Here is a 26,661-nt window from a genome sequence, read left to right on the forward strand (position 1 = left end):
CCAGCACAGCCAAGCGGGTTTTAACTCCACGCGGCCGTGTCCATACTGCTGCTGCTGACGGAGCTTAACTGCCGCAACGGTTCTCTGGGTTCGCCGCAGTCCTAATTAAATTGCAATCCACAACATGCTGTATGACACAGCAGCTGTGGGAAAGACTGATTAAAAGCCTCTACACATTATCCCAACAGGCCCATATATATCTGGGCTTTTAACTGAATTGGAGAGGTCTCTATTTAAACTCCAGATCTGCTACAAATCTTTCCGTATGACTAGACGGACTCCCAAACCTCTGACTCTTTCTTAAATGTCGATACTAATTTCAGAATATTTTTCTAAAATAGTCTAATTTATCTTGAAAAAAAAAAAATGACAATTGAAAAAATTGGGATACAGTATCTCACTCCATTTGATCTTTAAATTTCTCTACAGTACAAGAGAAAAAGGTAAACCTTGCCCAAACCTGTACTAAAAGTCTTTGAACCCACAAAGACTGGACCAGATGCTGTAGCTTGAATAAAAGCATGCAAAACACTTACATCAGCAGGACTAACTGTTCCTCTAACCCACCTCTCTACTTCTCAACATGGTCGAGGGCCTTAGACCTTGTAAAGAGGTAGACTGAAGTGTTTTAGAAAGCCTAAGTACAGAAAAGGATTGCATGAGAGGCTTGTTTGTCCCTGCTCAGTGTTCAGATTTTCTTTTAGTGTACGTATCTCTCAAAACTTTCATTTAAAGCACTAAACCCCCCAAATCCAAACTCTTGACGACACTTTTCTCTGCCAGATCCAGCGACCAAGAGACATCTTCAGAACTGGATGACATGGGTTTTAGTGACGCAAACCTTTAGACACAAGGCCGTAACAGACACCCCCCAACACACCATTCGGACACATCCCAGGACACCAGTCATGCCATTACATAAAACCCCTTCTTGGCTGCTAGACACCCATCTCAAAGTGCCCAGGCCTGCCTAGCCTCACCACACATTGACCTCCGATTATTTTAAAAACTTGTCTCTTAAGGAGAGAAAAAACAGCCGTAGTTCTGCAGAGTTGTATCAACAGCGGTGCTGATAAACCTACACAGATCCCCAAGGAATACGAAGAAGTAAAAGGCCTGTGTTCGGGAAGAAGTTCATCTTTGGTTTGGACATCTGAAGGAAGCAGTTTTCCTTTCCAGGCATCTCCTAGAGGCTTCAACAATAAGCATGCAGTATGCTGAAGAAACAAGGGTATATTCTTGCAACTTGGTAATTTTACAAAGCATTTGGGAAGGAAGATGTTAAAAATCTGTTTCAGATTACAATTAAGTATTTTTTTTTTAATACCTCAAATACAGATTTACTCTGAAAGAAACTTTTGAGAACACTTTAAGAAAAATACTTAAGTACAAACTTTAAATATCCAAAGTATGATACTGGTGCACTTTTTAGAAACAATTACATACTTAACAGTTGAAGTAGGAAGAGAGTATTTCAGAAAACATTTAATATGAAACCTTTTGGAACTTCCATCGAATACAGATTTACATCATTTATCAGAACACTTTTTCAGTTCAGACAACAAAGTGCACTGCCAGGTGAAAAAAAAATACATTTGGAGGAGTGCTTAAAACTTAGGAAGTGAAAGGATAGGTGGCTATTCACCTGAGGAAGTACAATGACTGCCCTGAAATGTCTTATTGCTTTTACAAAATGGAGTTTTCATGGAAAAAACCATACTGAGCAGCACAGGCATGGGCAGAGCACTGAAAACCAACTGAACTCCAGTAGCATCTGGAGTTCTCAAGCCATGGCATGATACAGAATATACAGAGAATAAAATGCAAATTCAGGAATATTTACTACATTTAACAACTATGATTACCCTTTAAACTAGCATAATCAATATCAATGCTTAGCGAAAGAGAAGGGAAGTCTGCTGCCTTCACAGACTATAGATCACAAGAACCAACTTGCAAAATATTAAGGATTTTGCATTGTCACCTCGGGTCAAATCTGAACTGTGTACTATGAATAACTATTCGCTCACTGCAAATTTAAAATGCAGATTTAGGCTCCAGTTTAAAGCACATGTTAAGTACATGCTTAAGTGCTTCACTGAAATATAACCATAAAACATGAATACAAAAAGTAGATAATGCAGGATATTACCCACAGAAGTCCTTGATGAAATAAACTGAGCATCAGTAGGAAACAACGCATGAAGAAATCTCTTCATTCTAGTTTGCAAAATCAAATTCCGCTCACCACAGTAATGGTTAAAAGGTGGGGACAATCCCAGAGTAGCTTCATGTCCTACAGAAAGCTAGTTGGCCATCAGAGTTCATCGAGGGCGGGTTTCCACACTGCACGTTAAAAGAGCAGCAGTGGACTCCCTCCGCAGCAGAAGCCAGAGACACAACTGGCATCAAGCCATCAAAAGCAATACAACCAGAGCCAAGTGGAAGCACGCTGGAAGAGAGCTGCAAAGAAAAGTTTTAATTGCTACTGCCTATGGCTGCAGTTTATGCAAGTTGGATGTTACAACAGAGGAGATCAGTAGCCAATTTGACTCCCACTTTTGGGTTTCAATACAGTGCACGCCCAGAATGCAAAGAAAAGTACTGCCACACGTGCAGCAATACCTCAGAACGGCACCGACTCGGACGTGGCAACTTGCATCAAAATACGGTCGTTATTTGAGAGTCCTTTTGTGCTTTGTATCAGTCTGACCTAGTCTAATGTGCAGAACGGTGGTCTGAAAGAAAGTCACTAGTCAGCATTTAGCACATCCTGTTAAGACTGCCTTACTCTGTAGAAGAACGGTGGAACAACAGGAAAAAAAGTGTTCTTTGCTACAATCAGTACTCATAAGCCAAAAGGAGAAAGATACAATTTTAGTAGTTTAGCAGAAGCAGAAGAATGGAAGTGTTTACCCAAATTTTAATGCATAAATCAACTACATTTAAAAAATTTGATTCAGACTTAAATAATAAATAGGTGGGCAAAATATAATGCAAGACTTACTCTGTAAAAGTGAATTTTTAATAATCTCATGAGATCTACTTAGAAAACAGGACTAATAATGTTCACAACCGTAAATCCAAACCCTTCACACACTTCTTTTTTTTCTTAACACAGCAGTGAACTGTAAACCTGCATTTACTGGTTATCGCTTCAGTTATTTTAAATATTAACTCAAGTGTTTCCTCCTTGGCCATTTCAATTTTTAGCACCAAAATTAGCCCAAAAAGAGGTACTGGTACAGCTCGATGTTGTAAATGAATTGTTTACATAGAATACTTTATATAATATACACACATACTGTACATTCACACGTCCACACAAACAGGAGGCATATTTAAATGAATATATTCTGTGTTTCAATTTGTTGTCAAAGACTTAGGAGCAATGGAAATAAAGCAGAAGGGGTAATATTTTACATAGTAGGCAACTTTAATGCTGTAGTGCACTTATAAAAAAGTCCAACTCTCCCTCCCAGCTCAGCAGCTTTTTTTTTTAATATCACTATTCAGAAGGATGCAGAAGTTATTGCCTAAATGTTATTCTATACATTTCCATTGGAATTCTCAAAAACACTTGAAATTGCTAACTAATTTACAACTTAACTATTTTTCTTGTTACAGCTTTAATTCATTGGCAATTTTGGAAGCAATGTTTTTAAAAGCTATGGATGTTCCCGATATCCGCTTAAAGCGAACTCCATTCAGGGACAGTCTTGGCAGTTTACACACCTCCATCTCCCACTGTACAAGGTTTTCTGCATGCCCATCTCCATGGACACAGAAAAGCAAGAAACGCTCTCTTTGTTCATAGTCACAATTATTGGCATCCAGGACTTTTCGTATTTCCCTCATCATGTCATTGGGATCCATGGAGCTGGTGGTTTTCATGCTCCAGGTAAAACGCAGCGACCGAGGCTTGGCTTCCTTGTTCTCATCCTTCTGATCCACTGCTACGTTGCGGCTGAAAGACAGTGATTTGTTAGTTAGCAGGGCCAGCTACCTTCTCCACGTTTCATGTTAGTGAAGCAAACTAACACTCAACGCACACTACCGGTATTAGAGCAGCATCTAGAGGCTCCGTCTGCGAGCAATGCCCCGCTTTCCTAGCTGCTGTACAAACACACACTCAAGGTAAAGCATTAGCTGTTGGGGCTGAAACGAAGGTACGGTACGACGGGTGACACAACTGGAAGTCACTGGAGTCAGGTGCATGAGGGAAATGACCTTGCGGAGGCAGAACTACATGCATCACCTAGGACTCGATTTTAAGGCAAGTTCTGCTCAAACCCCTATTCTCGGGCCATGTGGACAGCTGAAACACCAGCTCTGTGCTAGAAGTTTCTGGAACATTCACATGGTGGCAACTTGTGACAAAAGGGTGCTCAGCCCAGGCCTCTGGGAGGGCCAGACCACAGGAGGCACCCACTCATATGCAACAGGGATGAGCCTGTGCAGAAAGATCCCGGGGGTTCCTCTGCACCTCCTCCGGTGCAGCAGGTTGGAGACCAAGCACTGGGAGGGCCCACGGCATGCCCTGCAGATGCAAGCTGGAGGAAGGAGAGCAGAGCTGAGGGACGCTGCCGGGGGGGTCATCCACCAACTGCCCAGGGCCAACACGTGCCGCCCAGTTCTGGGCTGGTTTGATTTAAGTCTGGTCTTCCTGCACTGGTCAGTGTTTGAGATGGTCACTAGAGACCCATTGCACTGTAGGCTACTGGGGTCACCTTTAACAGGGAGGAAATACTTCGTCTCTAAGTTGGTCAGTAATTTGTTTAATACCAATAATTGATACAGGTAGGGAGATGAAAACTTTCACTGATACAAGCTACACAACTAAGTGCCTTTGAGGCTGCAATGCAGGAAAGAGTTGGCAGTCACTGTAAGACACCTCATCGTTAGTAAAGACGGTGAATAAGAGGGTTTACTGTTACTGTCACAGCTTTAAGAGATAAAGCACAAAATCCTGAAGCTGCAACTTTTTTCTTTTTTTTTTTTTTTTTTTTAATTAAAAAAGCTTTCCATTTGGTAAGTATAAATAAGGTTATACAGGACAAAGAAAAGAAGCGTTCCAGAAATTTCTAGTTTGCAATGATTCTTCCACTTCAATTAAAATCAGTGGTCACACAGCTGAAGAATAAGGAACTACATTTGGACCACTGGGGAAACAAAAATATGACAGATTTGTTTTATGAATATTTGCACACTGCCAGTTGCCTCTTCAAATTTACTTGTCCTCAAGACAAGAGACTTAAGTATATTGACTGTCATGCTTAAATAATTTCTGAAAATACCTAACTGGCCCCAAACTATGCAGTTTAGGTCTCATGTTGAACTTCAAAGTTCAATTGACAATTTTAAGTCAAGCTGCTCTTCAAAATAGTTGGCAATGAATTGCTGGTTACACAATGCTTTCCTTCTACCACCATTAAGCAGGCAATTAAGAAAAAGTTAAATAAAAAGTGATAGCAAGGTCAAAACTAAGTAAATATCTCTCTCAAAGACAATCTATTTAATAATTTTATATTCTATTAGAAAGACTTCCAGTAACTGTGAGAGTCATAGGATTATGCTGTCAAATCCAGCTACGTGATTTGCCAGTTGTTATAAAATTCAGCAAGCAAATTAGAGAGTACTTTGTTTTAACTTTAAGGTTTTACTTTAATAAGGCTATATGGGGGCAGGGAAACACCAACTTTTACTCTTGAAAGCTTTTTCTACTTGAAAACACTTTGCAGAACGAGCACAAGTTTGATTACTTCTAGGGTTTTTTTGATATGCAGATTCTGGAAGAAGAGTATAACGTGAAAAATATTGTTTAACTATCTGTGATTTTGGAGATGAGAAATATCTTATCACCCTTCAGTGGTTATCGCACACGTTTGCAGTCTCACTAGAGACCACTTACCTACACATCTACAAGACAACAGCAAATTATAATGACTAAAATGAAAAAAAAAAACACACAAGGGAAAAGGCAACAGGAAAGATGAAAGTTTAGAACCAAGTCAGTTTGTGCTTTAATAGCTGTTTTGCAGACAGAAAAGCTGCTTTGTTTAGTTTCAAAGCCTTACATGAAACAAAAGCTGCTGCCTGAAGCCACTATGCCACATAATCAAGGGGAGAAAGGTTCAAACTCACCTAAGTAACGTTTTAAACAAAAATTTTACCCTCACCTTGAGCCCTCAAATCTCCCGTTCCTCTCATATTCAGTTGGGAGCCTCATTGAAAAGAATGCAGAAGCAAAAGGAAGTGGGAAAGAGAAGACAAATCTTACACTACAATATACAATTATCTGAGTAGCTGCTAAAAGATACTGCAATCATACCAAAGGTGTGTTAAAATACAAAGCAACAAAGATGTAAAGAACTTTGTAGGTTAGACTAAATTCAGAATATCATGTTGTCAAACCAAATGGAAGTCTATAAACTACAGTTTTTAAAAAGACCATAACTAATTTTTACAATCTATGTTTATATATATTAATATTGTAGAACTAATTGAATAAAGTTGAATTTCTAAAAGCAGAAAATATTAAACTAAAGTTACAAGCCATATTGAAGTTATTGTATTACTTAGTAAGTACCTCCTAAAAGAGAAATAACTCCCAATTATTTTTCGGCTAATTATATTTTAAAATTTTATCTGGTAATACAATATATATTTGAAAAAATACTCTATTTACAGACAAGTCTGGTCATCCTGTGTGTTTGCATTCACATCAAATCTGAGGTATTAGGTGTCTAAAAAATACCAAGTACCTTAAAGCAAAACAAGATGCATGTATGTTTTAGCAAAAAATTACCTCTAAATGCAAGATTTCTCAAGCTGTGGGAAGCCCATCCTATTAATTCCCACACTGATGCATCTTCAACATCTGAGTAAACTTAAGCTTTCTGTCTACGTGCATTGATTAAAGCTATGCTGCTGATCAGTACTGTTTTTTAAAAACGCAGTAGCAAGTAGAATTAAGGGGGGGGGGAAGGAAATCACCTTCCTCTACCTTCCCATTATTGCAGTACCACAGTCCTACATCTCAGTGTTAATTCTGCTCGCAGGGAAGCTATCTTTGTAAGGCTCTCATCAAGCCTAGTCTAAGCTAGTACATGGCTTCACTGAATAACGTAAATTATTAAGGCAGTTTGGTTGACAGGTGTCTAGCGACAGGAATGTAAGACAGTAAGCTTATTTTTTGATGAACAGCTGTATTTATATCAGAATGTGTGGGGTGTTACAAGGCTTAATTTCCTCCTTTCCTTCTTTTTGAGGGTTTCGGTGAGAGAACAGGCTTGTAAGATGACTCTGTGCAGTCCCTGCCAAAAGGGAACAGACGCTGTGCCAGCACTGCGAGGAGCACGGTGGCAGCACTTGCTTGTCATGGACCCTGCTCCTTGCTCAAAACTCACACTGCTATTGCAATAAAATGCCAGTTAGGAAAGTGGTAAGTCACTCAGCTGTCAGCTGTTTATCACAACAACATCCAGTCAGAACCCTGCTGGACAGGGTCTCTGCTAGGAAGCGTTTCCATTGACTAATGAAAAGCTGTCCCAAGCAAAAAGAACAAGGAAGATAGTAAGAAAACAACTGACAAGTCCTCAACTAATTCTAGCACTTCAAAGTGCGGTTTTAATGGTAGTCATTTTCATGAGATCTTGTGCTACTTATCTCTGGTGGATATAGGAAGGTGGAAAACTTCCAGAAGGTGGAAAAAGATTTAAAGGTCTGCATATAGAGCCCATGAACTCACGCTTTACGACAACTCTGTAGGACTGAGAATGGGGTAGGTGGGAAAGGAGAAACCATCTGAACAAAGTACCAACTGACCAAAGCCACACCTTCCAGAAAGTCTGGGCAAAGCAAGCAACAAATTTGAAGACAATGCTCAACTGAAAAACTGAGAGTACTTGAAACTTTAAAGAGCCTACTGTGTTCCCACAAAGTAGGAGGTGACAGCTTTCTTAAGAGCTGCAAGCATTTATGGATTTTTTTTTTTATTATTTTATTTTAAACTTGCCAGAGGTTGTAGAAAATGGGAGCATAACCAGTCTCCCCAACAATGAATAGTCTTACTGTTACTGGAATCTGTCTGGAAGAGTCTGGGAGGAAAAAATCCCTAATGATGCTCTCTAACCCTTTTTAGGTTGAAATTAACCCAAACTGTTCAGTTTCTAAACCACATAAATCTAAAAAAGTCATTACTTACAAAATACCTGCCACTTTGAAATAATAAACACTCTTTCATGGAAGTCTTTCCAAAAATCCTTACTTTGTTCAGTTTTTCCATGTACCAGTGTTCCGTTCATTTAGCAACGGGAATTGCATTCGGTGACATGCTCCCTCAAATATGAGCCATCATGCCAAGCTTTGGAGAGCTGTGCCAGTCTCTCTAGATACTCCTTCCTTCATGAAGGACATGGTTATGGTTCAGTTCTACAGCCCAGCACTGGTGCTTTGGGAACAGTCACATACTGTACTGCCAGTATTGTTTCGGTGGGTCTGCAAGTCAGATGCAGCCCTGAGGCCTCCTCACTGCTAAGACAATCTTCACTTCTGCGGGAACCACAAATGGCTCATTTTTGTTCTGAATTTTCTGCTTTTGCTTGTACTTTTACATAAATTAATTTTATGGACCAAGATCCTCCTTGGTCTTGAGAATAGAACTTATCTAGAGAAAAGTTATGTTCTCATTTGTCACGCAATGCCTATACACTATCTCCTTTATGGTTTTGCTATATGGTTTGCAAAAGGCTTTCAAAAATAAGAATGTTTCCATATATCTGTCCTGAGTTATACTGAGCTTTCTGTTCTTTACATCTTTGTATACTCTGTGTTACAAATCCAAATAAACACAAAGAAAACTGTCTAAAGAGATATGGAAAAACAGCAGAAAGTGCAAGACGCTAAAATAAGATCAATTTTTGGAAATGGTGAAAAGATGCTGCAATAAAATCCAGAACACAGAAAGTGTTCTTTACTGTCAGAAAAAGACTTCCACAATATGCAGATTGGAAAGGATAGTGCAAGAAAGATATATTTTATACCTCTGTGTACCAAGTACAAATTAGAACTCAATAGTTTAAAAAGGAGTGACTGATTATCTACTTTTGTTCAGCTCCCTAGAATGATGTTGCAGTACTATATATACGCACTATTGGGTTACAGTAGGTCTTTCAGTATCAAAGACAGTGAGCTTAGGCAAGACTAATAGCATATAAAGCAAGAAAACACTGCCAACCCTCCAAACATTTTCAATTTAATTTGGTACCTACATACAGATCAGGTATGGAGGGACACCATGCACACTTAAAACAGAATTTAAAAAGCACAGTCTGGTCCTGTGTAGGTGGTGTAAGACTTTGCAAACCTCTTATCCAAAAGACATATTCATGGAAGCTGCAGCAGCTATTTCCACAATAGTCTGAGATTCCTGGCCTCAAGTCAAAGGAAAATTTTTAGAAATTATTAAAAAACTACCTTTTTTAAGTCTCAAATTTGAACAGCTACCTTCTAGTTTAAAACTGTACTGATATTAGCATTTTTCATCTTTCTTCAGAGCAGCAGAGTAACAAACATATCATGCAGTTGTGGAGGTTGCTCAGATTATAATCCTTTGTTTTACAAGGAACGTGACTACAGGGAGAAAAAAAGCTCCCTCTTACAAAGTGGTACGCACCCCACAGCTCACGGTGGACACTGGGTTAAAACTATTGCTACTGTTCGGTTTCAACTACATACTGTGTTGGATGGTTTCTTTCCTTAACTAACAGTTGGTACACGTTCTTTTTCTCAAGCCAGCTGTGGCAATGCCAGCCAACCCAACCAACACCAGTTCTAAACGCAGTCGTTTTGGAAAAGCCCTAATTATTATTACTGTAGCATGAAATCTACTAATTTAATCTGGGGGAGTACCTTTAGACCCAGACTGTACAAAATAATCCAAATTTAAGCATCAATTTACGTATCTCAGGTCTCCCTAATCTAAGTATTTCCTTGAAATGGTCTAACAAACTTCCAGTTACAGTCACATGCATAGCCTTGCATCTTGACAGTTAAAAGGTAGGTCAGGTTTTGGCCCCATCTCCCTATTTCTGATCAGTAGTTGGAAACTGAAAGTACCACCCTTTAAGAAGATATGATCCGATTAAAGACAGTATTACAAAATTCTACTGCAAAATTTACCTGGGGATCAAAATTTTATAACCAATTTTCATGAGTCATAATGGATTAACAAGATATATAGTGGCTTGATTCATCCTCAAATTGCAAAACTAAATTCAATCCTTTGGGCTTGAAATGTGAATCAGACTCCTGAGCTTTTCACTTTTGTTAATAAATTTGCATAAACATTATACTTTTTATTTATAACTGAAGTGCTCTGTTTGCACTTCAGCTAATACATGCCATTTTAAAATAAATACACAGCCATTGCATCTTCATTCAATCTTCCATACAAAACTGTTAGATTCACAACCGTGTTCAGTTTGCTTTCTGTTGTATAAACTGCGGACACCACTTCAAACTGATTTTTTAAATAAAAAAAAATCAATCATAAAACAAAGAGATAGAGAGTGTAAATTTAGCACTACTTACCTTGTACCTTATGTTTTGTTTATACTTTCATCATTGTTATCAAACACCTCATTCTTCAAACATAAGCATGCTAAGTGTATTAGTACAGAGAACAGAATTACTTTGATACTACCAACTCTATCAAAGAGAGAAGAATTCACAAGGCATGCTTAGCATTTTGTTATACAGGTGCCACAGATTCTTAAGTATCATCATGAGTTAATGGATTTATTCTATGCTTTCCTCTCAAGAAAGAAAGTACTTAGTTCTCAGCAGAAAGTTTAGTTTTCAGAAAACCAAGGCTAGAAAAGCCAAATCTGTTGTTAATTGCAGGAGCCACTTTTTTTTTTAAATATAAATAAATCCTACCTTTTGATAAACCTGAATGACATGTTTCTAAAAGAAATTAAGCCAAAATAATAATTAACAAAAAGTTTTGTACAAAATAAATTGAAAAAGCGATTTAGAGTGAAACATGCAAAAAGATCTCATTTAAAATGCACAATGAAATTACACTTCAATACATTCTGAGATTAGGCAAATGATTCAGGGTCTGAAGAGTCAAACTCTTAGCATTGCTACTTCCAAACTTAATTTTTCTGGGAAACATGCCACCAGTAGTTATTATGAATTAAAATACATACTGGTGTCAAAACACTTTAAGAACTCATAATCTGCAAGTTCACATACAGATATGTTTGGATTTTCTTCATGTATTGCAAATAGAAAGCAAAAATCGGTAACTCTAATTAGATCTTGAGTATCTTCAGAGTCAGGCTTCTTCTTTCCTTCATAACATTATGTCAGCCATGTTGTGCCAAAAACTGCCTTAAATATTTAGTTAATTTAGTGGCAGAAGCTGCAACAATTGCCTACAAGATAACATAAGTAGTTCCTAATCAAAAGAATTCTGATCCCCCATAGAGAATGCTAAAATAAATTAAAAGGTTTTAAGGTTTTAAAAATTTATTTAAAGAGAAGAAACGTAATCATGTCCTTTGATGGCACTATCAACCTCCTTAGTAGTTTGTACAGCACCTCATATAACAGAGCCCCAACTGTAAGAGGTCCTCCAAGTGCAAGCTTAACCATCTGTAACAGTGCTATTCTGTTACAACTGCACGTTATTTAATCAAATCCAGATGGAATTTAAACTACTGTCAGAAGTAGTCGGGAAAAACTCCAAGAAAACCACACCGCGCCGCAAAAGTTGAAATGATAGAAGTTTGAATGTTGCCTAAACAACTGAGTGAAAAGCTTGCATGTTCACAGTTTAAGCATCCACATTTGGAATGTCAGATGGAAAATTAAGGATATTACAAACAAAAGTACAGAAAGAAAGATGTGCCAAAAGGATGTGTCTGATTAAGACTTCGCTTGATAAAAAGCAGATGACTTAATTCTAAAAAAAAAAAAAAAAAAATTTAAATTAACCTTTTATGTGTCTCTCAAAAGAAGGGGGGGGGGAGAGAATTTCGTACAGCACAGTACTTCCCAGGGAGGCATTAGCCGGCAGAGAGCTGAGCATGGTAAAACATTTACCAAAGGGTAGGCTGTCACGTTTTTATTTTTCACAGAAAAAACTTCTACATTTTTAAAGAAATTCACTCTCTAAATTGAAATCAGCCGTGAAGCAGTTGTGAAAAACTGGAGTTTGGTTTAACATTATTTTGTAGGAATGGGACACCATGAAGATGATGCTGAGAGGGAGGCATGTCTAGTCACAGAACAGACAGGAAGGAAATGGCTTGGTGCTGATGTGATATAAGACTAAAACAAAAGCAAGCAGGTCAAGGTCAGAATAATGTATTTTAAAAAAATTTCATGTAATGAGGAGGGTACAAAAGCACAGAGATTATCTTAAGGCAATGATAAATAAACCCTCACTTCTGCAAACACAAGTTATGGATATCAGTGTCTGAAGTATGCAGTACATGAACCAACAGGTTTTAAATATAGAAGGAAAATAGGCAGTTTTCAATTTCAGGGTTTGTAGGAACTAATTTAAATCATACATGGATTTGAAACTAGGAAGTACAATTTGAATAAAAACTATTAGTGCAGGAACAACATCTGCTTAAGCTAGGCTTTGGCTAGACCAACACACCTTCACACCAAAACCATGAACTAAAGGTCAAAATAGGAGTAAGTTTTTCAAGGTTTGACAAGACTTGAAAAACTTACTCCTAAAGTAAAAAGACTAAATCCTGCCTAGACTGAAACCATAGTACTGCCATTACTTTAATATGACCTATGCTAGCACTACTGCCAAAAGAAGCTTTTGTCTCCTGCCCCTACCCTTTCACCTGCCATACTCCTACTTCTGTGTTGCCAGCAAGATTATTCTGGAAGTATTAACAGCCTAAGCCATTGGGAAACACAACCTGAGCTTCTAACATTACATTAAATGTCAAGACTGGGATCCTAGTTTACACCATCTACTGATAAACCATGCAGTCAGACTGAGCAGCTTTTGAACTGAGCTGAAATGTTTCAGCTCTGCAGCCTTTGTAGCTCAGACAGGAAGATGAAGAGCACAGAATAAACAGCACAGACCAAGCTGTCTTGCTTTTTAACCCATTTGATTCAACTCCTAAAAACGAATGGCTTCTGTAACCAAAAAGAACTATGAAAAAATCACAAGCCAGTGCATTTTAAGTTGCAGAAAGTTAAGCCTTTAATCAACGTGGACAAAACAACCTAAGCAATGAACTACCAGGTATGTCTGCTACCCAATAAAAAGGAAATGCTGCATTACCATTTTGAGGCTTACCTTCTTGTTAGTTTTGAAGTTAGTTTACTAAATAGATTAGTAGAACCCCTGGTTCGAGTCTGTGAGAGTGGTGTTGCTTCATGGGACAGACTGGGGGAGGCTGGAGGTCCATTGTAGGTAGCGGTACGTCGCTCTCTGAGCTGGCCGTGGAAAGTGCTCCGACTAGCCGTTCCTCTGGGGAAACGAATACGATCAGGTGTGGTTGCACTGCTAATGCTGTGAGTTGAAGCAACAGGAGTTCTTTGATCGGGAATAGTGCTAAAGCAGAAAACAAAAAACAATGCTAGAACTTCTTTACAGAAGCACTACCATTCTGCAGGAAACATAAAACACTACGTTCTACAGTAAAGCTAAGCAGACACTTTTATATAGGCCAGGGTTGGAAATATCAACATTATTACAGCACTGTATGGAATCAAAACTCCTAAGAAGTTAGGATTAAAAGGCTGCCGAAACAGAAACCTACATAGGCAGAAAAAATGCAACAGGAGTATCCTGGAAAAGACCAGATAAACTAGGCATACCATGTTTCACTGAGAAGACTGATAAAAGAACAGATGAATAAAGTTTCCTCCCAGGAAAGAGAAGCAATAGGTAACTTTAGTGTCTATCCCTCCACATTCTATATATACATCTTTGAAAAATCTTGCTAATTTGAAAGTATCCTACACAAAATTCTCTACGAGCAAACCGCTCCAAGTGGTGAAGTCCTTCAGGATACACAGTTAAAGTCTCCCACAAACTTTGACAATAGGGAATGTCCAATACTTCTAACACTAGGAAAAAAGATTGAGGTTCATTATTGCAGGATTATGTCACAGACAGCCTGACACACCACAAGACAAATGTAAACAAGACTGAAAAAATGAGGAAACACACATCTTGTGGGCAATATATACTAGAACAATCTAAACTAAAATTCCACAGCACAAAGTTAAGAAGCAGTGGGTATAAGTTAGTTTCACAACGATTTCAGGTTCTTACATAGGCCTGAAGTTATCTGCGCCATTGTCTATTGGAGGCAACATCATCTTCGTGTGCACAGAGGCTGACATGGACATCGACTTCTGATGTCGCAGCCGAACACTGGAGAAGGATGTAGTACAAACTGATGCAGGGCTAGCTGCGTAAGCGAACATTTCTGTCAGGCTGTGAGAGGGTTTGGGTTCAGGCAGAGGCAGAAAGAAGAGCATGATGGACCAACAACAAACTACTGCATAGAAAAAAAGCAAACTTTTCCTTCTATTAATGGATTTATCAAAGAACATGAACTCTAGCAGCCCTCTTCCATGTAAACAGCAGTAACTACCCTACACTCCCCTTAAAAAGCACCCTTACTGTAACACTTCACATCTATGAAGTGATCATTCTCTTACCATTAGCATTAGTTTGTGGTGATACCCTCCTTGACGTATAAAACCTGAATAACTCACTGTTCTGTGCCCAAGCACACGTATTGGTCTCGACATTTAAAAATGCATTAAAAAACCCCCACCAACTGCACTTTTCAAAAGACTGATGATAGCTCCATTAGGGCAGTGAAATACTTTTGTTTTCAGAATGTATCCGTGTTAAAAGAAATCAATGTAAGTTGGGCAAGCTGTCAAATCTTGATCTACATCTGATAACTGAGGGACTTCACAGACACAATCGAAATTTAAACAAGTCCAGAGAGGCCCAAACAAAAAGGCTACTATTAATCAACTTGTACACATAGGAGACAATGAATAATGCTTGGTGTTCTCTGAAGGAAGAGGTATGACTGTTAAAGAGCACCTCATATTGCTTGGCCACAAACCTTTAAATTCTCTAAACTACTATTCAGGCTTTGAAGGAAGGTCTATAGTGCTGTCTTCCCAGAATGGCCAGCAAGCTACCAGCTTTATGTTAAAATACAAGCATGAAATCTGCTTTTTCTTTGGGCCAGAGTACTCTTTGCAGCCTTCACATTATCTAGCGATAAGGATGTGAGAAAACTGAGAAGCCACAAGATGTATTGGGCCTCTCAGGCTATCACGCCACATATCATTCATCTTAAGTTTGCTTTAAAAGGCAACTGTAATTCAGAAATATTGTTTGAGGTTAAGAAATAGGTAATTGTCAGTGACAGTCATGACACTGCATGTTCACTTCCAAGTTATCTCATGGTTACACATACTGAAATTCAAGTCCTGTTATCTCATTCTGGTATGACAGACTTTGGAGAGGAGAATGCTAGTCCAGCTACAAGTATCAGCTGACCCACTTCTTGGGCTTGGCTCTCAAAGCACTACCAGAAAACACCTCACAGCTCAGGCATCAGAACTGCTGGCTAAAATGGTTAGCAAAATCTATTACTTTTTGGTTTTAACTTCTCAGAATCTAGAAAACTTCATCTGAGTCATGCATGCGTCTCTTCACACTGCTGAATCCAGCAGGATGCCAACTAGAATCACTACTACAACAATGCCTGCAGCACAGTCCAGCATTTACATTACCCCAGGGTATTAAGAAATTGTAAGGAAATGCACATTCATCTCAAAAGCGATACCCCAAAGTCAAGTAATCCCCAAATAATTGGTCATCAGCCTCTCGAGCACTTCTAGCTCCTTTCCTCACAATTTGTTGCAAATGATAAAGGAGAAAGAATCTAGTTTTACAACACGTTAGACCCAAGTTTTATTTAGTTACCTGCCTCCAAAGATGTGATAAGCTAAATGTATCAACAAGGTACCATGGCAGATATTAAAGCATTTATATTTCTTCCTCTGAAGCTTTGCTAGAAATCAGCTTCCTTGGATTACTAGCCTGGGAACACAGAAACAGCGAGCTAACATTCACCAATTAGTGCCAAGGCTTATTAAAAATCTGAGGCTGCTGTAAATCATTTGTGTTACAAATGATTTAAAGCAATTGCCTATCATTATGAAGAGTGTTTCATGAGTCCCCAAGTGCGTTAATTAATGCTCAGGCTTTGGAGGAAAGCCAACAGAGTCATCTCCAGCAGAATGCCTGTGTCAGCCGCATAATGTGTTAAAGAAGGGGTGTGAGACTTGAAAACCCTTTGCTTCTACCAGTCTGGCACGGGGTCTTCAAGACTACTTCCTCCAACATCAAGTCGACTAGCTGACTATCGATTCTTCAAAGTTTGCATACCTTCAGAAACAGTGACTTCTCAGAATTCAAAGTGCAATATATAGAAACAGAACAGGCAACACTTTAATACTTTCTCTATAGAAAAATAAGAGACTAAATGTGTGCATCTTGCCTTTTAAGGCATGTCCCCCAAGTTTTCACTATGTCACACTCAGTAGCTGACTGGCTATGGAAAATCTAAAATCCAATCTGTAACGAATAATTTATAGTAATTATTCCTGCCTTTAACATTTGCCACCAAAAGACATTTCAAAAGCACAGAAAGCATTTTTAACAAAAACGTGGATTTATACGAAGCTCGGGTTCTACTTCAGATCTTGCTTCACAGAAGAAAAACTATCACAAGTTTCTAAAGTTACTTTCTGCCAAGTTGAGAGTACAATAATACTAGAGATACTACAGAAACACCTGAAGGCAGGTAGACTTCATTCTGAAGACAGTCTCATCAACAGCCATGTTTATTTAGTTATTAAATATTAAATTCTTAAACTTAAAAGTCCCTGCATTTCATGTGATCAGTCAAGCCTTTGGCCAGTTACAGCAACAAAAATATATTCAGACATAAATTCTGAATTCTATGCCAAATCTTTTCTTGTTTTAACCCTCTATAAAGAGTAGTGAAAGTAGTAATCAAAAATATGCAATAAAAGCTATAAAGATTTTTTTTTCCCCCAACAGTGAGAACATAAATGCTCAGACATTTAAAATGATCCAAACAGGGCTAAAGTTTGCAGGATAAGCAAATGATGTTTGGATACCATATTGACAATAAAAGGTAAATTGCATAGGATAACCAATTATGGATATAAAGCAGAATTAATGTAGTTGCCAAATACTACTCAGTATTAACTTTGAGCTTAATGCCCATACATGACGAACCAGAAAGACAGCAGTTTGCTGATAAACTCAAAGTTGGGAAAAAATCCAAACAACATTAAAAGACAGCTCCTTAGGAATATGAAGTTAACTCCTAAATTAAGGGGACATCTGAGTCCCACGCATTCCTTGTAAAAAATATCTAGTAACTTTTTAAAATGTAATAAAGAAATTGTAGACAAGATACTGCACAGATGTTAGTTTAAAGATGAATGAAAATGTTACTAAACCAAGAAATCAGATGAGCAAGTATGACCAAAATTATTTTGTACAGAAAGATCCATTTTTCAAGGAGAGTTTGGAAAGGAAAAAAAGCTATTAACGTATCAAACCAAAGAAGGGATGGTGAGCTTTAATCTAAACAAACTCGGTAACATTAACAAGGACTAACCAATGAAGCCTGAGACAGACACACTAAGAGACAGCACCAAATAGCTGTGCTGTACTTCACAAGACAGCTGACTGCAGGCCCAGCTGGCCAGCTAGACTTTTGTCACTCTTCAAACTTATACTTGACTTTTTCCTTAATCACTTTCAGTTTGCAGAAAGCTAGGAGGAAGAGACAGGGTCAAAATAATGTTCTTTATCCCTAGGCTCCAGGGATCAAACCAGGGACAGACAGACTTTCCAGTCAACATCACAGCTTTGCCACTCTTCCTTATAAACTGCTGACAGGAAGGGCAAAAATTCTGTGCAAAAAATGCCAGATCTTTCACCAACTTCAACAGGAGCTAGAAGTATTTTCTTCCTATCCTTTACAAAATATGGTAAAAATCAGGAAGGGGGCGGGGGGAGAAACTGGGCAGAGTAGGAGAAGGGTATACACTCCTCCAAGCTTAAGCATTTTTACTAAGTACTAGTTATCTGGGTGCTCTCCTGGCAACGGTCAACTACTTAATCATTACCAGCTTTTGAGACCAGTAAAATTCTGTGAAGAACAATTGGCTGGGATTTAAAACACCTCAGCCAGCCAGGAAATTTGGTGGTATTCTTCACAAATATTACTCTGTACCTAATGTCTAGATTTGTTATTATATTTATTTTCTACAGCTCTCCTCAGTCTTTGGTACACAGGGGAGGATGGCACTAGATGTGGCTATCATGCTAACACATGAACTGGGTCCAATTTCATTGCATGCTCCAGTCAGGCTTTCATTCAGTAAAGTAAGAGGAAACCTGTTACCTCCCTGACTGTTTTCACTCAGAATATGGAGATATCAGTGCTTCCCTTCTCAAGATGAGTTCTATAAATACTGAGAAGCAATCAGACTATGAGGATATCAGTAAGAAACGTTGTTAGTCCAAGACAATGGCCTACCACTGTTTCATCTTTGCTCAGAAAAAATGTACTGTCTCCCTGAGACTTTGTAGAAAAAACAGTATTCCCAACAAAGTACAGTTTAGATTGAAATGTAAAAAGAGAATGGCCCAAGAGAGAGGGACTTTGTAGTTTGACACTAAACAAGCCTCTTCTGCAAGCGTATGTTGTTTGGCCACAGGAGCTAACAGCTGATTTAAGATGAAGGCTGCACAAATATGACACATATTTAACCAGAAATTAGGATCTTCCTTTTACATTCTACATATAAAGACTGTATGAATTAAGCATAGGAAAAAACAAACCCCAACATACTTACAGGTGCTCCATAAACAAAGATCTGTACTCACCTTTCATTAAGAATTACACTGGAATATTACTGATTTTTAAATAAGGCATTAAAATTTTTTTGGAAATGTGAAGACAAGGGACGTATACCATAGGAAGACATTTCATGTACCTGTTCTCCTTGCCATTTTGTATCACTGAATGCCTATCAGCAGTGGTTCTTTCACTACAAACATATGTGTTGCGCCGTGTCATTGCTCCAGGTGCAGTATTATTCTACAATTAAAAAACATAGGCTTGTTATTCCCCACAAAAGGCTTTTCTGGGGTTAAGGCTACATATAATGAAGGCTGGTTTACTTCATGCTAGTTCTACACAGTTATTAAACTTACTATAATTAAATAAGTTAATATACAAACACCTTCCATTATTTTTATGAATAATGCAATCAGAAAAAAGATTTCTAACAAGTTGTTCTTGTATTTCATGTTGATGGCTCGAAATTAATATTGATTAAAGTTTTTAATTACCAATGTTCTGAACTACAAATTCTCAGGATGTATAGCATTCATCTACATCTGGATAGCCTAAGTCTTTACAGCCTATTTCTGAAACACTTTACCACTTGTAGATTGTAGAATTTTCCTTTAAGTTAAAATCATACCCTTAAACAAGATAGGAAAAGCAAAGACTTAAGAAACAAATGTGGTAAAATTCAGCGGGAAGGTAAACATGGACTTTTATATATTAAAATACTATAAAACACTTGACAATTTTTAAAACAGGGAAGAATAAGTCAAATTAAAGAGACAAATTACAGAGAATTTTAAGAAGGCATTTTTAAAAATATACATTTAAATACAAGCATAATACATTGAGGACAAAAGAACCAGGGGAACTTAAACTACAGACCTTACTTTAGAGGGGAGAAAAGAAATAGAATTACTTTGCCTCTGTCTTTACAGAGTAAGAGGGTGGAGATATGCCCAAGTTGGCGGTCAATTTTCCAGGAACGACTGAGAAGCTAGGTAATTCACAGATAACAGAATTACAAAAAAGTTAGATGCAATTACTGTAGGAAAAGCACGGTGGTCCAGAAAAACATGCACCCCCAGGTTGTAGAGGAAGTAAAAGCTGGCAAGCCTTGGATTTTTTTCTCCCCCCCATGAACATAACACAGGAAACTGCATATGGTTGGAAAGTGGAAAAAACCTTTAAAATTTTTCTTTAAAGAAGAGGATCATGGGGCAAAGCAGGAAGCAAAATAGGCTATTAACTTTAAAGACGATTGCTGGGGAAAGTCTTGGAGGAGGCTAGCTTAAGGGAATGACTGATCAGCACCTGGATAAGCACATGTTGAGTAAGGATGGCCACTAAGAATCAGGCAGGGGACTTCATGCTCAACTAACCTTTTGGAGTTCTTTGAAGAATTACTGCTATGATAGACAAGGGAAATTCAGTGGATTTTCAAAATAGCATTAAGAAAAGGTACCACATAAATGGTCACAGTAGAGAATCATGGGAAGAAAAAAAAAAGGAAAGGAAAAACTAGTTCAAACACAAAAGGAGAGTAGCCAAACCTTTTTTGTTTCTGAACCTGAAATAAAACTGTTACAGTGGAGTAGTCTTAATAACCAGCAAAAGCTCCTCCAGTGCTTTAAGGCAAAATATTGGCAGTCTCAGACAATAATGGCAAAATAAAGGAGTCTCAGGCAGTGCAATCCCTGAGCTGCAGATTTAACAACGAAGCCATCTTGTCTGTTTAAAAGACTGCTGACCTGTTATACCTCTTTAATTTTTATTTGTACATTCACATAAAGTGCAAACTGTGCAACCTCCTGGTGTTAAAAAATACAAAGAATATCAAGAGTATTTTAGATTAGCAGAACTATTAATTAAATCATAAGACGTATGTAGTTGTCTCAAGGGTTCTCAAGTATTCTTCACTGGATATTCCTTAGGGACAGGCATGTGCCAAGCATCAGCAGAAGACCTCCCAGCCCTTTCCTTCTACTTTATTCCTTACACATCCCTTGTCTTCAAATCTGTTTATTTAAAAAGACTCATTGATTCTTTTACTTTCCTCTGACACTTGTCATTGTGAAAACTCCCCTCTCTGTACTAAACTTGCTAGCAATGAAACTGTGCACCTAACATGAAGTTTTGTTTATATGTTCCTGAGAGGTCACGTTGTGCAAGCCACTTTATGGAGCCCTCGCAAACCAATGGTATATTGAAGTATTGCATATTGATATTTGCATACAATTTTGTTCTGTGTTCTTGAACATAGAGAGTGAAGCACCTAGAATATCCCACAGTGTTTTTCTGGTGGGAAATGGGCACAATAATGGGTGGCTTTCTTCTTTCCACCTGCTCCCTCAGAACATAAAATATTTGTTTCCCTTGAGAAGACACCACGTAACATTAAAATTTACTGTGATGTTGCACAGCTAGAAAGACAAGACAGCAATCTCTGTGCTGGATCCAACTTTAAAAGACCATCCATCTTCAGCTTTGGGAGTGGACAAGTTTTGGTATTCATATCTGAAACCACAGGACTTTAGAGTCCTCTGATGCACTTTTCCAGCTCTTTCTGGAATGCAAAGACAGAAGGATCAGTATGCATTTTTTTCTGTTTTGCTCAGATTTCAGAGCTTGTGAGAGGAGATTTCAGTATTTCAAGTTTTCAAATTTCAGTTTTAGCAGGAATACAATCTTGGTATTGGGGGCTTTACACTTTTTAGCATAGGACCTTTCACGATTCAAACAAGTTCTTCAGCTATGTCTTTTTGGTTCAGCCAATCCACAGATTGTATTATTAATCTCTGGACATGACTAAACTGCACAGGTGCACAGCACAGGAAGCCTGTAATTGGCGTCAACAGCACCACTCTCCCTGACGGAATGACAGCCCTTAGGGTCAGGGTTAGCTGCGCAAGTTCATCCTCATGGCATCGTCTGCCTTCTTTGCAGGAGGTGTTGACACTACAAAAACACACGCTGAGACTTCTGAGCATACGCACAAGGTCCAATCACAGCACAAAGGATGAATCTGTGGTACAGAGTCGTCCTCTTTTCCTAGAGAGTCTTGTGCCCACTGCTTAGGCAGGCTATTTTCACATTATGAGACACCAAGGCAAGGACTGATGAAGAACTTTCAAAGAATCAGCTTCTCACTTACAATAATGAACCAATCTATTTACTTAAGAGGTCTAGTATGTTTTTTGTTCCTAGATGGTTTTCCAAACATACCATCTATTCTCCTCTTACAGTTTTCTTAAAGCTATACTAAGGGCTCCGGGGCAGCCTTATTATAAGCATTGAGGAAAAATCCAAAGCTGTGAGTAATAAACAAGGAGTTATTAGTTGTTGCTAACCATGCAACCATTGTAGCAGGTTTTCGTTATTAATCTGGTATTTGTCCAATGAACCTGAAGCTTTTTGATGTGCACTTGTTCAGCTTGCAGAACTATTTAGTTTGCAAGAGTTTAAACACTGTCAACTTTAGAAGTACATCTTGGAGCCCCTTACTCCAACCCCAGACTTGGCTGCCTACGCTACAAGCACAACTCTTACCCTTAAATGCATGCTTGTAAGCTTTGTTATTTAATAAGAGCAGCCCACAAATGGCTAATTGACTCCAGCGAGGACCGGTTCTACTACTATTGCTGCATCTGTCAAAGTAATAATTGTTTTCAAACAGTATCTTTCTGTCTCTTCAGTGATTTTCTCATCATCATATTACTGATTTTAGGACTTAAGTGCTCAGTGAGAATACAAACTCTCTCCACCTCAAACTTTTTTCAACTGCAGGACAATACAGTAACTCCAACATCTTTTTCTTCTTTCTAGATGCATGCCAATACCGTACGAAATAAAACTTGCTAACCAATTCCAAGAATTGTGTAAAGAGTCAGTGCTTCCCTTCATCCCCAACAGCCAGAAAGCAAAAGACTAATCTCTAGCGGGGGGGTGAAGGAAGAATTTGCACAGTCTGACATGAAGAGCTATAAACAGAGACAATTTTAAATATTAATTAATGGAGTGACATAATAAATCTGATTCCATGTTCACCACCTTGTACCACTGCTTGGAAGAGATCAGCTGGATGCATTGCATGCTGAATCAGAAGAGAGAAGTATCCTATGGTTATGAGCTGAAATTTTATTTCAGCTACAGTAGTACAAAATTTGAAGTACGACTACTGGAATAAATCCTCAGGATTTGGGAGTTGTGTAGCATAGCAGATCAAAATACTAAAGATACTAAATGTAAAGTATGTTGTAACTGTGATGCAAAGCTCTTGAACAAGGCACTACACAATACTGTGTGAAGTCCAATGTAGGACAAAACTGATTTGATTATCCCACTATTTTGAGACTTGGTAGCTAAGAACTCTCATGTAAGAAGAAACAAAGTCGGAATGGTTTCTGGACTAATCAAAAACCAAGAAGGGAAAGGACAGGTGACCACAAAAATCAGAGACTGGTTCCCCCAAAATCATGAGCTCTTGTTCACACTTATGAATAACAGCTGCTGCAGTAGGAGATGTGTCTTTCTAAGGAATCTCTAACTGAAATCCCCCAGCCAAGTCACTATCAGCCACTGAGTCAACTGACAATACAGAGCCAGTAAAGCAAAACAAATCTTGTTTTACTTTTCAGATTGTCAAAAAGCTGTGAGCTCAGGAAGTTCTGTTCTCATTTGTTTTAAATAATGATGCTGAGTATGACTAAATGACAGCCTTCTGGGATAAGTTTAAAAAAAAAAAATTACTCCACTGCAAGTTGAATATAGGACTGGGAAGTTAGTTCTTCTGAGAAGGAAATTTTTCAATACAAAATCCCAAAGTTTTAGAAATTCAATGTTACAAGACTCAAGAGTTATTATATGAAAACAGATTTCCAACTTTGCCTCAGAGGGACACACCACAGAGTATACAAGTTAAAGCCAAATCAAACAAAGGATTTTCTTTCTTCTGGCACACTGCCTACTGCTTGACCCTGTAAATTCACTAGTTATGCACCTTTGTGGTTTTTTGTTGTTGTTGAGGTTTCGAGGCAGGTGGGGGAAGCCAGGCACACTGCTTTTAAATACAGATTGGAATACACTTTTGAACCATTTTTAGAGCTCCGTTTCTTTGATAATCTTAATATACATAACTATGACTTGGGATAGCCTGTTTGATAACAAAGGTGGCTCCTTATACACATGAAACTATAAAACAGGACAATAAAAATACAGATTTCATTCTTCTGTACAGAAGCCACAGAAGAGCAGTTAGTGGTATCAGAAATAACTTAATTCATATGAAATTTCAGGGGATAGCCTTTGGGTTCAGTTTCTTTTTTTAAAATTATATTTTTAATACCCAAATTATGCCTGCTCACTAACAGCTACTAGTGCTAATTATTGATACCTACTAACTACTTCAGGAATATTAAGAGGTAACTTGTGTAGCTGACTGATGCAGGAGAAAAAAAAGGCAAGAGTATGAGATATCCACAATTACTCTTGATGAATGACAAGTAATATAAGCACCACTGATAAATCACAGGTTTAACACTTTTTTACCCCTCAAAAATGTTTCATGGTTTTGATAAATATGTGTTTCTACTTACACTAGGAACAGCCGAACTTTTCTTACGTTCAGGAATATCAGCCTTATTGGGATTGCTGGCATTTCCAAGCATTGGACTAGCTGGTGCAATTCCTCTTCCTGCAACAGCACTACTGCTGGATTTTCTTGACTGAATTCCTTCCTCTTTGAGGTCACTGTCTGTAGTACTAGTCTGGCTTCTTTTGGGATATGCCACTACTGAGGGGATGGATGGTCCAGCTTAAATAACAAACAAAAGAAACAGGAAAAGGATTTTTCTTCTCAGAAGTTCAGTAGCTATTTTTCACTACAATGGAAATGTATTCACACGTGAGAATCAAAATAATTAACACTGGCTATCAAAAATGCAAAAAGGTAATTATTTAAATTATCAAAATACGCATATTTCAGAAGACAGTAGGACACTGTGAAAAACAAAAACCCTTCCATGTGAAGATACTACTTGATTGCCATGGAAGAATTATGAATTTCCTGGAGGCTTATGGTGTTTTGAGTACTGACACTGGTTTGGCTTGCTAGGAAAAACCCTTTAGAGCCATCTTAAAGACAATTAACAAGAAACTGACTCATTCAAACCAGATGATCCTTCACTGGCACAAAGCTGGCACACGCTATTCAAGCCCATTTCTGATAAAACCAGGCTCTTGAGACATGCACCTGGTAACACAACCCTGGGCTACCTGCACTAACGGCCAGCAGACTGTGCTCCTGGAACAGCCCAAGAACACCACCAAAACTGCTCTGACACACCTGAGAATGAGGCAGCCCCTTCAACTAGTCCCAAGCTCCCTCCTGCTTTAATAGGTTCCTGGACACTGGGAAGAGCCTGTGGGGATGTCAGGATTGTGTTTAATGCCACCTCAATTACACCTCCTCAGAAGAGGATACATCAACTTTGTAGTTAGTGTATTAATAACAATTATTCCAAAAGTGTATGTATATAAACACACATATCAAAAAACATATAAAAAAGCATCACGAAACATAATAACCATCATCCCAGGAGAGTCTCCACGGAAGGCAACCTCTGAATGCACTTGAGGTATTTAAAAAGTAGACCTAAACAGAGACTCCTTTTATGAGTTAGTATCTGGCCAGGAAGATGTTTAAGATATTTAGAAAACCCTAAGCTACTATCTTGCACGCTCATTAAGCAGAAGAGTTCTCAGTTTGTCCGAGTCACTGATCTTTGGAAATTGAATTCATGCAAGACAATCAAGTGACACTACCCTCAGGAAACAGGAAACAAGAAATATTGGCAAACCAACATTTCTTCAAGTTTTAGACACAAGCTGACCTACTAGTGTCAAAAGAAAACAAAAGCTGAACAGACATACAAGAGCATGGGGGAGGAGTGCTGTGCTTTTCATGAAAAAAGGGGGTTGCAACATTCTCTTCAATTTGTGTAACAAGACTTTCCCAGCATGGTCAGGAATGCACAGGACAACACAGGCAGAATAAGAGAATTAAGCTGGTGTATTCAGTGTTCCTCTAGAAGTTGTTTTTTGAAGGCTTTATAACAAAACCAATTAAAAAAAAAATCAGTTATTCAGTGAATTATTTAACCACCATGCTGTAAGCTACACTGTTGTCATCCTCCCTACCTTTGGGGGATGGAGACAAACTCAGAAACTGAACAGAACTGGAAGTCACTACATTCTGCAACACTGAAAATGAGAATTGCTCACCGTGATCACTGTACCGCCGCTGTTTCTGGCTAGAAGATATGCTTCTCTGAACTTTGTGATGAGGAGATTGTCCAGTGCTATTATTAAGATCACTACTTGGCCTAACTTTGGCAAGTGAAAGATTGCTGCTGGAGCTTGAATCACTTGCATCCAACTACAATACAAATGAGAATATTAAAACAGGGAGTTCAGACAAAACAGATTAAACATCCACCATATTATGGGAGCAATAACAGGGAGGCAGAAGGAAGATGGCTTTTGAACATAGGAAATTGCTTAGAGGCACCAACTTCTCTTAGATTCTTGTGCAACTGTCTTGGGTGAAACTCAGTGGAATTTGCAGCTCAACGAAGGACAGTTAAAGAAAATCCACCTCTACTTTCAGTACTCT

General features: G+C 38.3%; 1 protein-coding gene across 4 annotated transcripts in view; it reads right to left on the reverse strand.

Moving 5' to 3' along the window:
- Window positions 1–3,003: 3,003 nt before the first annotated feature.
- Window positions 3,004–26,661, reverse strand: part of MARK3 (MAP/microtubule affinity-regulating kinase 3) — a 49,437-nt gene continuing 25,779 nt past the window's right edge. The window contains exons 11-17 of one of the 4 annotated variants that reach the window (XM_010288831.1): window positions 26,271–26,424; window positions 24,584–24,801; window positions 19,135–19,238; window positions 13,346–13,603; window positions 10,942–10,968; window positions 6,180–6,224; window positions 3,004–3,967 (exon numbers count right to left, since the gene is read on the reverse strand). In XM_010288831.1, the coding sequence (XP_010287133.1) occupies window positions 3,622–3,967; window positions 6,180–6,224; window positions 10,942–10,968; window positions 13,346–13,603; window positions 19,135–19,238; window positions 24,584–24,801; window positions 26,271–26,424 (1,152 nt within the window). In that variant the 3' untranslated portion in view covers window positions 3,004–3,621. Of the gene's footprint in view, window positions 3,968–6,179; window positions 6,225–10,941; window positions 10,969–13,345; window positions 13,604–14,329; window positions 14,495–19,134; window positions 19,239–24,583; window positions 24,802–26,270; window positions 26,425–26,661 lie in introns of all 4 variants that reach the window. The other 3 variants (XM_010288829.1, XM_010288832.1, XM_010288830.1) reach the window with 3 other exon arrangements.

The sequence above is a fragment of the Phaethon lepturus genome, unplaced genomic scaffold (genome assembly GCF_000687285.1).
Source record: "Phaethon lepturus isolate BGI_N335 unplaced genomic scaffold, ASM68728v1 scaffold47816, whole genome shotgun sequence".
In the NCBI taxonomy this organism is placed as follows: domain Eukaryota; kingdom Metazoa; phylum Chordata; class Aves; order Phaethontiformes; family Phaethontidae; genus Phaethon; species Phaethon lepturus.